The 13,751-nt window shown below is 37.6% G+C and overlaps 1 protein-coding gene and 1 non-coding gene across 3 annotated transcripts; one reads left to right on the top strand and one right to left on the bottom strand.

The window, feature by feature from the left end:
* The first annotated feature begins 306 nt into the window (after window positions 1-306).
* On the top strand, window positions 307-523 carry LOC148293198 (small nucleolar RNA U3). The gene has a single exon (XR_015825990.1). It is a non-coding gene; the product is annotated as a small nucleolar RNA U3 (small nucleolar RNA).
* Window positions 524-837: 314 nt separating this feature from the next.
* INO80 (DNA helicase INO80-like protein) lies at window positions 838-12,379 on the bottom strand. Of its 2 annotated transcripts, XM_021977558.2 has the most exons (23): window positions 11,904-12,379; window positions 11,603-11,690; window positions 10,992-11,376; window positions 10,467-10,899; window positions 10,131-10,331; window positions 9,869-9,979; window positions 9,195-9,616; window positions 8,968-9,076; window positions 8,767-8,847; window positions 8,523-8,695; window positions 7,411-7,536; window positions 6,617-6,778; window positions 6,478-6,535; window positions 5,586-5,816; window positions 5,309-5,455; window positions 4,113-4,673; window positions 3,710-3,967; window positions 3,474-3,581; window positions 2,903-2,997; window positions 2,644-2,800; window positions 2,210-2,407; window positions 1,824-1,982; window positions 838-1,692 (listed from the first exon to the last, which is right to left on the bottom strand). In XM_021977558.2, exons 1-23 carry the CDS (start codon window positions 11,961-11,963, stop codon window positions 1,465-1,467), a joined length of 4,551 nt encoding a protein of 1,516 aa, XP_021833250.1. In that variant the 5' UTR covers window positions 11,964-12,379; the 3' UTR covers window positions 838-1,464. The 2 variants fall into 2 exon arrangements, with proteins under 2 accessions (XP_021833250.1, XP_021833256.1); XM_021977564.2 differs by lacking the exon at window positions 11,603-11,690.
* Between the last annotated feature and the right edge of the window lie 1,372 nt (window positions 12,380-13,751).

Here is a 13,751-nt window from a genome sequence, read left to right as displayed (position 1 = left end):
CTTCTTGGCGACAAGCTTCGTTAGCTTGTACGGGCCTTGGCTCTGATACCATGTTGAAGTTTTGGATCTGCCCGTTGGGTCCCACTCTAACAACACCGATACTGTCCCCACTTTACCACCTGCCCAATCCGTCAGGTGTGTGGTTTTACCACAAAAGGCCTTGATATTAGTTAGAGTGTGGTAATTCTATTTAAACCCATTTGTTTTCTTTCACCCCACCGATGTGGGATTCCAACAAATTATCCCATATCGAATAAATAAAGAATACTGCAACGGTTTATATTGCTGAACATGGGATCATAGATCACGACCTTACTTGGACAGGATCTGTTCTATAGGATCTTACCTCTGTATCCTTGATTTCTAAGGAGACAGGAATCCCAACCTGGTGGATGAATCGTGACCGTGTGATCAGAGCGTGATTAACAGCTTCTGGTGGTTCCTCGGAATCATCTAGCTGTAGAGGATCGTTCTCAGCTGGGGGTGACTGGTCTGGAGTGGTCGCACGGTTGTCTGACAGGTTTCCCTCCTTTTTGTGTTTTTCAGTCGATTTTTTTTTCCGCCAAAAGGTTGACATGCAAGGGCATTAAAGAAAAAAGAAAATATATGAATTCGCTAATTAAGGTCACTTCAATTATTTAGGTCATGTTTGGAATTGCTTCTGACTCCCAAGTGACTTGGATTTTAATGATTTCTAATAAAAGCGTTTATGAACATCAGTGCCTCCTAGAGCACTCCCAAACGAACCCTTCTCGCTATCCAAAAGCAGCGATTTTATTCAATTTACTGATCTTATTGGCCAAAAAAATATTTGGGATAAATACTAAATTACATGAATTTAATTCAATTTACTGATCTTATTGGCCAAAAATATATTTGGGATAAATACTAAATTACATGAATTTAGATCTGTCTTGCCGAAATCCGACTACAGATCATAACTGCCACATTGGCTGGGTCCATAACATCTTTTACATAAATAATGCTAACCCAAGCCAGGCTGGATTTAAATTTCAAATCCAAGCAGAAACATAAACAGATTAGGTGACGCAGAGCTGCAAGACGATTTCATATACAATTCCCCTCAGTCAATGTCCCTTAACCGGAGAGGTTCGGATATTAGGCCCACGGACGAAATACATCTACCCTTTATACAGCTGAGAGAAGGACCACAAAAAGGAACGAACCTTTATATACCATCCATCTAATTATTTGATGGCCATTGAACCCTAAACAAATTATGAGTAATATTTACAAACTATCATACAGCTCTGACTATATATTCTGCAACTCTGGTCCCAATTTCTTCCCAGCCACAATGGGGCCAGTGACAAGAGGACCTGGAAGTGATGCTCATGCTCATCAATCAATCACAATCTTGTCCACTATATTAACAAGAAAATGAACTGCCGTCGGATTCAGATATCCTGCCCTGTTTCTGCTCGGAAACCACCAGGATACAAACTAATGTGGGGGTGGATATTGGGTCTGCTCTGGAACTGGAGGGAGTGTCGCAGTAAATGCTGGCTCAAGATTTTCATTTACACTCTTCTTTGACCTCTTTGGCCTCTTGGGTTTCACAGCTTGTGGATCAGTATTTTGTAGGGGATCATCCAACTCATAGCTATCAGATCCGCCCATGCTTTTCGGATTCTTCGGCCTTAGAGTTTGTTTGTCAGATGCAGCTTTTCTCTGTGCACAGATATGATGATATTAATAAGCACAACTCAGAGGAACAAATATAATGTAGATAGCACTTAGTATTTTGCCAGCTGTTAAGCTAGGTGTAAATGGAACAATGGAGTCCAGACAAGCTCCAGCACCTTTTTATTGTTGGATTTTGATTTTTCCACATCTGGAGAGTCCTCATGTCCAGTGCCCTGAGGTGCAGATGCAGGGTTTGTTAAATCTTCCAAAGAAGCATCACCTTCTGCGTCTACCCGTATACCCTTTGTTTGTTTCTTCTTTTGTTTATCCTTGGTCTGGCAAAACAATAAGATAATTTAGAGAGATAATATGATAATATCTGAAATAAATAAAAGCTTACTTAAACTCTATCTGAAATGAGCTAATAGTTGGAATAAGGAATTGAGCTAATATCTGAAATGAATAAAAGCTTGTACCAAGGAAAATACACTAAAACTCTATCTGAAATGAACTAATATTTGGAAGAAGGAATTGACAGATAAACAACTTAAACTGCCTGCACCTGTAATGGAATTTCTCTTAATTTCTGCTCCAACTGAGCATCATCCAGAAGTAAAGATACAACATCCTCAGGAGCCAAAAGATCACCCTGAACATGGCCACCCATCATTACAAGCTGCTGGACAGTATTTTTCTGACTTGCTCTTTGCAGAATCTTCTCTTCAACAGTTTCTTTACAAATTAGTCGGTAGACGGTAACCTACACCATGAGTAGGTGAGAATTAAACAATATAAGAATTTAATACTGAACTAAGCAGAATACATCTCAAGATGCATAAAATCAAGAAGATAATTCCAAAGCACCATACAAACAAATGGCTGTACTAAAAGAATGGTCAAGCCATTTGGAAGACAGTAGCATTTATTAATTTCTCAAAGAACACAAAACTTAGAAAACACAAAATCTAGGGTTGGATTCAGGAAACAAAAACTCACATCTCTTGTCTGACCCAGACGATGAGCTCTATCCATTGCCTGTAGATCCAGGGTTGGATTCCAATCACTTTCATAAAATATGACAGTATCAGCAGCTGTCAAGTTAATGCCAAGTCCACCAGCTCTTGTACTCAGCAAGAACACAAAAATATCACTCCTGCAAGAACACAATCATCTAAATACGTTAATGAACTAGTATGTAATCATAAGAGTCTACAACATACACAGCTCTTCAAAGCCTTTATAATGAAATTCATACCGTTGCTGGAAGTCTCTGACCATATCTCGCCGATCCATTATGGTGGAAGATCCATCAAGTCTCAGGTATTTATATTTCCTGTAGTTCATGTAGTCCTGCACATTTAGGTTATCAGCACCAGAAGAAAAATCCCCAGAAAAGATAGGTAAACAGTTGGAATACAAGTTGTCCTTTGGTGCAATAAGAGTTTCCAAAATGACAATCCGACCAGCAAATAGCCCAATTAAATAAGGCATTAATTAAAATACCTAATTAAAGTTGGGCAAAATATCTTACTTCAGTCAATCAACACATATATCACTACAGGGAAACAATATTTACTAAAACTAACCTAAGAAAACTTTTTCTTAAGCCACAAATAACTACTTGCACATAAAGAGCACATAAAGAGCACAAAAAGAACACGACTCACGTGCACTGAGCGACATGATCACACTATTCTGAAAATTACAGTGTCATGATCACATATAGTTAGGTATGGCTGAAATGGGAATCAAATCAAGTTGAAAACCCAAGGTGAACACATGAACCTAGAGCAAACAAGAAGGTTTAATAAGAAATGAATCATTACCTCGAGAATATTCAGCATCTTTGTCATTTGTGCAAACAACAGAACACGATGGTTGTCTGCCCTCAAGCGTTTCAACAATATATCAAGGGTCTGAAGTTTCCCAGAATCCTATAGAAAAGATAGATAAGCTCATCTTTCGACACTTGCAATTGAGAAATTTTAAAAAAATGTAGATAAAAAAAATGTGGTCACTAAAAGAATATAAAAGGAAACCAAAATAGGATAAACAGTCTTACAGTGAGCAATTTTGCTGGGTCAAAGCTTTGCATGGGAGGACAAGACCCAAAAATCCTGTATGTTAACTGAAGAGCAGGACATGAAACAGGCAGCTCAGAATCAATCTCTTGTATTAAATGATGAGGACTCTCAGGTTTCCTGGGTCCATTAAAGTCAGATGTCCGTGCAAACCCAGTGAACAACCTCTTCAACCAAGGGTATTGTTGTTCTTCAACCATTTTGTAAGTAAAGTTTCTGTCTGAGCAATGGGCATTAACCTGTCCACATTATACAATATTTTGATATAAGTTTATAAATATAAAGTGTTAACAAAGACAATAACAATTTTTTCTTTTCCTTTTAGGGTCAAGCTGCACAACTACAATAATTACCAAAAAAAAAATTGAATAACTGAAAACATACTGGGGGAGCTCTAGCTCGTGGAATGAATGTGTATGTTGAATGGAGAAGCCTAGTGTTAGAAAGAAGCCTGTCCTGATGCGAGACAACTAGAGCCTCAAATGGAGCATCACCAGGTCCTGTAGCCAGTTTGTTTTGAAGAACATTAGTTACAGATCGTGAAGGCATGAGCAGCATTCGTGTCACCGCTCTCACTTTTCCACTGTCAAGATAACTACATTCAAAATCATCCTTCATGGTTTCCACCAATGAGTCCACAGTTCCATCAAAAAATTGCCGATCCCATCTCATAATGGAAAACATTAGTCTCTCCATAAAAGAACCAGTTCCTAGAAATGCAACCTCTGCAGGGGACAGTTCTATCAGATGAGTAAAACCAAACGTTCCACTATTAATGGACAACTCATCCGAGCTATTCTCTTGCAAGAATATTGATCGATGAACATTTTCCGGTGAAAATATGTTAAAGTATTTCTCAAAAGATTCTCTGTAGACACCATGTCGAACTGCTGAGCAAAAAATTTCAGAGCTCTGGAGAATTTCTTGATAGAAAAGTTTAGGGATCTGGAGAAACAAGAAATTCCGTTTAAAAGTTTAGTCAGTAGGTAAGTTACTGGAAACTACAGCACAAAATCAAATAATGTGAAAAGGGACATACAAGCACAAATGTCTGTGATTGGACACAGCAGCTAGTTTAATTTATTTCTTCAGGTGAAAAAGTATATTGGAAATACTCTTATGGAAAACACAAGCAATTAATGTTCTAAATAGTATATATCCAATAGAAGCATGTCATGAATTTCCTCTTCAAATAAGCATTAATAGACATCCACTTCCAAATGCAGGTCCAAATGCATTCCAAATTATTCAAAGGAATGTAATTTCTGAGAGAATGAGAACATGAATAACATAAGGAAAGTACAAGTGCAGGTCGTGTGTTGCACCTGAAAATTGGCATGTAATTAGTGGTGCCATACATGCAAATTGCCATCAAATTATAGAATTTCCCTCAAGCCTCCCTCTCTTTAACTCACTCTTTCCTCCATCTCTCACCACCACACCTACTTACCTCCCTCTCCGTCTCCCCTTTAGTTACTGACCAATTAATATGTCGTGTGCACGAGCAAAGTGATAATCTCACCTTTGCACTACAAAAGACTTATGATTATGTATGAGGGAAAAGGGTGTTAAGAAAGTACCGGGTATGTTATAGGATTTTGACCTCCTGAGTAGTGCACATCCTCTAACTCCCCAAACGGAGGGGCAAGAAGAGAATTTGGTATCTCACCAAAGTACAGATATGTGCTTCCTTCACTCCTCTCAAATAGCTCAGGATGGTTGCATACCTAACATTGCACAAATGAAACACTTTTTATGGACAATTTTGAGAAAATAAATAATACAATCAAGACACAAATCTCATAATAATTACATCCCACCATATAGACTACAAAAATCTATGTAAGGATAGCCTACCTTTCTCAGCTGAATGACAATATTCATCAAATTCAAAATTTTCTTCTCATTAAGATGCCCACGATTGCTGTCAAACAACTCAGCAAGAGATATTTTGTTCTTGATAGCTTGATAAAAAGCTTGTTGCCGAGAACTCAACTTGCAGTGCACAGTAACCTCAGTTTTCTGGGTCAGCTCAGAAATCACATCTGTTTTAACTCGACGCAGCATGAATGGCTTTAATATGGAATGCTGTAAGGAGAAAAACAGAAGTAGTCAGAAATGTTCCACATCCCATTAGGTATTTCCATTCACAACTATGAAAGTTTTAACTAGAGAGGTGAAAAAAAATAGGGCAGGGATTATTATGAGAGTTTTAACCAGCACACATACCCATTAAGTACAGTTGATGGCTACAGCAAGATGGAATAATGAAATAAGAAATGGGATCATATTAGCCTCATGATTTCTTAAACACAGAAGGTTATATTTGGGTCAATATTGTCAAGAAAAACATTACCAAATTTTCTCCACCTAGAATGTTCTATAAAATTCTTGGTTTTTTGGGGTTGCCTAAATTATTTATGGGATTTTCGAATACACCCTGGATGAGGAGCAAGGAAGATGACTTGCCCATATCCAACCAGGAAGCCACTCATCACCACCATTTCAAAGCCCATTATGTCTGTGCTTCGGGACTGACAACTGGATAAAATTGTCCTATATATGCTATTTCCATTCACAAATTACATGTCTTGCTAGCAGGAGATATTTGACAGACCAGAACATTTCCAAAGATAATCAAATTAGAACTTTATGGGGAACATTAGACTAGACCAAAGAGCAAGGTAAAATTATCATAAAAATCCAAAACTTTATTAATGAATACAATTATCAGAGTCAGGGTACTAACCAATCTGTTAAGCTGGTGCTCGTTCAAAGTACCCCCATGTTCCGCATGGTTTTCAATTCTGTTAATATGTGAAAAATAATTCATTTAATAAGAATGCTTTATTAGTTTGTGGGTAGGAATTTCAGATCCAAATGCATACCCTTTTGAAAACCACTCATTGAATTGCTCATGGCTGTCAAATAAGGTTGGCATAATGAAATGTAGTAGAGCCCACAACTCTGCCATATTATTCTGGATAGGTGTACCGGTAAGCAGCAAACGATTTCGACAATTAAAGCTGAGCAATGTCTTCCATCTTATACTGTCAAATCAAAATATCCAATGATATATGGATGAGTACACATAGGATTTAAGAAATCATAATAGAATACATGAACTCACAATCTAAAAGACTTTGCAAACATTAGCATTTGTTGTTGAAAAGTTCTTAACATAAATGGTTGGGTCTAGGATCAAGAGGAACCAAACCACAATATTATTACAGCTGCAACCCTAACAATAATGTAAAATCGATTAGTTTGTATTAGACTACTTCCATAAAAGATTCCATGTTGGGACACCTGAAGAGTAAGGACACATCGTGTCCACCCTTGCTGGCGCTTATTTGGATGCTTAGAAATAATACACCTTCACTTGCTTAGAAGGTGTTGACAATTTTGTCAAGAATATTACACATGGTTATTATTTTGATAATATTCCTTCTCAGGTTTCTTAAATTTGTTTCATCTTTATGACACTTGGTATCACTTAACGCATTCAATTTACCACAAGAATGGCCCTATCAATGGAGTTAATTCCCATTGTTGATTTTCAAGAGGAAAGTTCATGTTAGTAACTACTAACTCGTAACAAAGACAGGTTAAGAAGACTAAGGAGTAGGAGTATGTCCAAAATCCTTAATAAATAAATATCAAGGAAGATTTTAGTCCAAACCTGTTAGAACTTTTGATTGCTTGGGCTTCATCTAATACCATATACTGCCATTTCACACGTCGAAAATACTTCTCGTCACCCACTAGCAGCTGGTAGCTGGTAATGAGAATATGAAACCCCGCATCCCTGTCAATAAGTTTGAGGACAAAAACAACAACAATAGTTTATACAATGGTAGGAACTGAGCCATGGTATTTCTCATATGGACAACTAGCATGCTAAAATATATAAATTTTGTAAACAAAGAAAAAAAGTGTTTTTCAGCCAGCAAAGCATTCTTTAGTAAAGTTTAGTTCAACTGCTCAGGCAGTCTCCAGGGGAATCTGCATTTCCTTTTTATTCTTTATTTCACTTTGCTGTTTCTTTTTAATTTTTAATCAACTCTTGTATACTTCCTGTGTATTTGGATTCTGACCACACGCTAAAGTTTTACTTGGTGAAGAAAAGGGAAAGAAAAGGAGCAAGAGAACAGACCAACTCAAGATAAAATGAAAACTTCGGCTACACCCATGGCAATATGTACTTGATTTGTAGGAGGCCAGTGTACCATCTAAGCTTCTATTTCATAAAGGTCCCTTCTAGATATGATATGTGGTGCATGCACAAACAATCCAATCAATATGCATATTTTTACAAATATATGAGTTTTGTGCTCCAACAAATCATTTGCTACTAAGGTTGTCCAAAATCCAAAAGAATCAGTAAATCCCATATTTTGACAACTTTTCTGCATAAGAGATAACACAATCCCACTTAGTTATGACCAATTTATAAGTTGTATTGTTTTTTCTATTACCTACTTTTCTCTAAAACCTATATTGTTCTCTTTTTTCTCATTATTGTTTTGCTATGTTCGCAATTGCTTTTTTTTCAATAGCAACCATGTCTACAAGATAGTAGGATTTAGACATGAGAAAATTTTAGCATATAAAACTAAGTTAATATTTTCTTTATCAGCACTAATAAGAAGCTTAATCTGGAATTTCCGTCTAAGGCCTCATATTGTTCCAAGTCGCCCCAAACAGCTTCTTAAGCACTACGTTACTTCCAAGACTGGCCAATTATCATTGTTGTTCTTGAAATTTTAAAATAACAAGGGCAAAGAAAATTACCTGCGGTAAAGTTTCTTAGCGGTGATCTTTTTCCTAAGTACCGTACGCTCTTGAAGACCACCCCAGTATGGAAGAGTTTTCAAGTCAGGGCAGAAACGACTAATTTCATCAGCCCAATTGTTCAAGACAGAAGCAGGAGCAACAACCAGAAAAGGCCCCCATATATTTTTCTCCTGAATGGGACAAGCAATCCAAGTTACTACAAAGACAGTCATTATGATAACAAACCAAGCCGAACAATTACCTCAGCCAAATGAGCCAAAAACGCCATCGCCTGGATAGTCTTTCCTAGTCCCATCTCATCAGCAAGGATGCCATTTAAACCCTGATAGACAGCAAAAATACCTTCTAAATAATCAATCAAGAGAAAATAAATCCAGGAGAGCTAAATTGTGCGTGCACATATCATGTGTATCCATTTGGGTACAGAGTACAGACTAACAACCTGCTCATAACAATTAACCAGCCACTGGAGGCCTTTTAGCTGATATTCTTTAAGGGATCCTCTAAACAACTCCGGTGTCTGAACTGTTGAGGTTACAGGCATGGTGGAACTGCATATATAGTAATAGAAACTTTATCAATTTCACTGGAAAAAGCTTTGCCTCCAATTTCCTGATACACTCCAGAAGAAAGACAAGATCAAAAATAAGAAAGGAAAGAGTGACTGACGGGTTATGTAGATCTATGCTACTAGCTCCAGCAACCTCCTGTGCTGCCTCAGGTTCAGCATCTTCACATAGTTTCATATACTCACTATCAAATTTACTAGTTAAGTTTTTCTGCTTTAAAACTGCATCTTGAGCAGCTTTAAAAGCCTCCTTTTTCAGTTCAGCATCCTCAGGGTCTTCTTCCTCAATAGCTTCATCATCTGAGGAGCTCAGAGATGCTTCTTTGTCATTTTGTTTTTCATCTCCGACAGCCAGATCTTCAGATGGCTGTGAACTTGACTTGTTCTGCATAAAGTGACTGTAAAGTTCAGTTTGCTGTATAAGAAAATTGAGCCTTTGCTGCTGTCTCTTTGCTTCTCGAAGCTCCTGTTCGCGCCTCAAAGCTTCAGCTGCTTCTTTCTCCTCTTTCTTCCTCACTTCTGCCTGCAACAGTATCAATATTTAAAAAATTTAATAAAATTTGATGGAGTTTTTGTCAAAAGATAAATAAATAAATATATGATCTTCAAATGACAATCTCTCCAAGAATGACTCTCAAGATCCATGATTTGACCAAACATTTATGGAACTTTAGACATGATTATAAATTTCATGTCAACTACAAATCACTAAAGATGACTAAATTGAAGACCAATAGGATGAAAAGGCATTGTATAGAGGAGAACGGAAGGATACCATCTCTTTATCTATTCTCTTCCAAAATAGTAGCATGTCTCTGGCTAGTTTCCTTGTACGAATTGCAGCACCCCTCATCAATTTAAGTGATCTACTCACCTTCATTTTCACCTAAAAAAAATCCATAGCTTCAGTATAAGTACTACAAATGCCAGGTTAATAAAATCAACCATCACCAAGTTTGAATATCAAAATCCACATCTGACATGCAGTACAACAGAAAGAAGTAGAACACTACATACGCCATACACATCATAAGTACCTCTCTTTGACAGTTCTCTGAGACCCTCTTAGCGTCAATTAGTTGCTTCCGGTGAAAAGTTGTAAAAATCCTATGATGCTTTGGCATATCTCTTCTTACTATGTTTACCCAAACTTTTCCAATCTTTTCCATTTCCTCCCTCTCAATCACAGAAGGGTCTTTCTTCAACTTTTGCTTCTTGGGTAGGCTTCGTTCAATGATCTGCAGAACAACCATGAGTGAACAACCAACCCCAAATACCACATAAAAAGGGAGACACACACACCCCGCCCTACACCCACCCCAAAACAAAAAAATTTAAAGTAACCAAATAATCTAAAGTGAAGGAAAACAAACCTCATATGTGTCTCCTTTCTCCAAAACTTTCACATAGTAGACCTGTAAGACACCACCTTCAGACAAAATAGACCTCTTTATATTTCCAGCTGCCCCCTCTGGGATAGAAGAATTTAACCCAATATCAGAGACTTTGAGACTGAACTTTTGAGCTGAGTTTGATGTGGACGATGCCTTTAATCTATCCTGAAGGGATTCATACTGGGGCTGGGGCTCCCCCATCCCTGCCCGGTTTTTAGGCCCCAACCTTTTGTCACTGGCCATCATTTCTGCCAAGGATTGCAAGTCCAATGTACCTTTCAAGTAAACTTCCTCCACCCGAAAATCCGAAAAGCTAGGCAAGTGCAAAGATGCCACCAACTTATCATAAATTGGTGGAATCTTGTAAGTGATACCATCTCCTATATCCAGATAAGGAGGTTCATACGTTATTCTGCATGAAATACGGAGATGGAAATATAATCAAATAAATGCTTAGGTTGAAAATAGCCCATGATCAAAAGGAAATCAGAGGTGAAAGCAAACCTATTGGTGCTACTTTGTGGTGCAAAATCTGCATCATGGTGATTCCCTGGTTTCTGTGTATTAGAATCATTGAGCCACTCTGATGTGGTTTCCATATCATAAAACCCTCCTCGTTGCTCATTGGCCAGTTTCCTGGATTTTAAACCCTTATTACCCTTTGGAACTGGAATCCCCATCTGCGTTGGTGCAGGACTTGACGAGGAATCCTTGAACCTCCTTTTATACTTCTGAATGTGTTCCCCAAGCATTGATCGATACCTTTCTTCTGTAATGTGTGTCCGGTAATAACTGTCCTCGTCCTCGTAGTCACTATTTTGAGATCGCCTTCTTTTCTTCACTGAATTCAATTCTCTGTCAGGCATTAGCCCATTACCAGTGGCTCCACCTACACATGCAACCAGCCACAAAGCACAAACAATGTGCATCTATAAGACCACAAATCCCTTGCCCAAGTTTTCCTTCCAACCAATACCTATATCTAAATGTATAACATATATGCATAGAGATACTCCAGCGGTATGTTATGTAGAAGTACATTTACAAGAAGAAGAAAAAAAAAATCAAATTGGTCATACTAAGCTCGAGTCAAAATATTAAGACATATTGCCTACCTTGGCTACCTCTGCTCTCATCCTGACTACTATTGCCATAATAATCAAAATCGTCATCTGGTTGTGGAACTTGAAAGTTCATCAAAGACTACAACACAACAATAAAGAAAATAAATAAAAAATAAAAAAATCACAATGAAATTCTCAATCTCAATATGCAACAAAATACACTTCAGTTCAGAAACATTCAAAGTTCCCAATTCAAACACATGAATTACAAACATAAAGCACAAAACTTGCCAAATCAGAGGAAACCAAAAAGGGCTAAGCAAGGCAACAATTTGAGAAAACAAAGACATACCTCAAGATTGAAGAGGTTAGAGTATGAGAGAGAATCCTTGGATTGCCTCCTGTGGTCCATGTGCGTTTGGGTCGAACAGATTGTGAAGCTACCCTTAGAAGATCATAAAACCCTAGTTCTCCGAAGCGCATGAAGAATTGGGCGAAAAGAAAGCGAGAAAGAGAGAGAGGAAGCGAATGAGAATTTAGCCCTAACCCTAGAGAAGCTGTGGTGATAACGAGAGGCTGCGTAGGATAAGGCGGGTAGAGAGAGAAAGGGAAGGTCTCGTAGTAGTCACAGACAGTGCAGGAAGCATCGGGAGGCGCTAACCTGCGCTGGCCGGGTGACATTTGTTAGCGTGCGCACCCCTTTGGGGCACTTTTTAAAATTTTCCTATTTTTTCTCAAATTTTTTTGTATGGAATTGGTCTGTTTTTCGGGTTTTGCTGTCTCTGGATTAATCGGCGTTTTGGGAGAGGGTGCTGGCCTATTACGGTTGTCTACGGCTGCCGTAGGATAGGAGCTCTGCATGAAGAACCACGTGGCAAATTTCTGTTCGACTAATATTATTTTGGACCTTTATTTAAAAAGAAATTTACATTTTGGACGTTTAGTTGTGGAGATTATGAATTTTTAGCATGAGCACTATTTGAATAATGTGCTAGCTTACATTTAGTACCCATTTGATATTTGATTATTTAGAGGAAAATCATTTTCTTTGAAAGTGATGCGTGTGTCAGCGTATTTGGTAAAAAGAGTAGAACGTCATTATTTGAGAAATTCGATGTCAACGACAGCAATTTGAGAAAGCAAGAGTGGAGGTGATTTTTGTTTCCGCTTTCTCGAGAATCAGATTGGAACAGTCAGGACATTAATGAATTTTTGCAAATTACCCAACATAGCCTTATTTCTTTTTACAATTTTCACAAAATGCCCTCTTTTCTATTTTCTATTCCACATGTGATTCTTTCATTTATTTTCGACGTTCAATAGCTTGGCAATGCTAGATTGATTGCATAAAGTCCCAAAGTCCAATATTTGTTTTTAGACCAAAAAATGAAGTCTAATATTTTTTCTATTAAAAATTTAAAATTATGGAAATTTTCTTACACTACTAAAATTATAATAGTGTGGAATTTTACTGTAGTGAAAATAGTTTTCCACACATTATTTATTTTATGATTAAAATAATTTTTAGGGTGTCATGGTTAAAAAAACATATTTAACACAAGAATTACATAAGTGAAAGTAAAATTATTATTTTTTACCAAACACTTGAATATAAAAGTCATTTCAACATAATGTCATTTTTAGTCATTATACACAACTCACAGCACTTTTACACAAACATTTACCAAACATTGAGAAACTGATTATTGTACCAAAATAACTTTTAACAAAAAGATTACCAAACGCCAAACTACTTTATGTAATAGCTGATTTCTATCATAGTAAATCTGACGATGGTTATTTTCACAGCACAACAATACCAAACTGGCCTTTAACGGCTTAAAATTCTTGGCATCTTAAAAGACGATTTAGAAGTCGAATCCATTTGAATCCTTGACCCATTTTAAGAAGTAATACCTATTTTCTTTTTGGTTTAATTATTTATGAGTGTTTCTATTTTCACCCCCTTTGTCTGCCGCGCAAATCTCACGGCCGAGGGGATATGCTTTGACACACGGTTTCCTGCTTTTGGGTGTGGGGCGGTTGTGCGCGGGTGTGCCAGCACGGTCTACCGTGCGTCGAGGTGTTGATGAGTGTTGGATGGATAAGTGGTGCGCCTGTTTGAACTCGTCTTCTTAATCAAACGATTGTAGCCGAGAGAGGAACTGGTCTCGGCTGTTAGGTTCACGGCCTGAACTAC

This window comes from Prunus avium, chromosome 7 (genome assembly GCF_965620075.1).
Source record: "Prunus avium chromosome 7, drPruAviu1.hap1.1, whole genome shotgun sequence".
In the NCBI taxonomy this organism is placed as follows: Eukaryota; Viridiplantae; Streptophyta; class Magnoliopsida; order Rosales; family Rosaceae; genus Prunus; species Prunus avium.
Note: the sequence above shows the minus strand (reverse complement) of the source record. Positions and strands in the feature narration are given on the sequence as shown.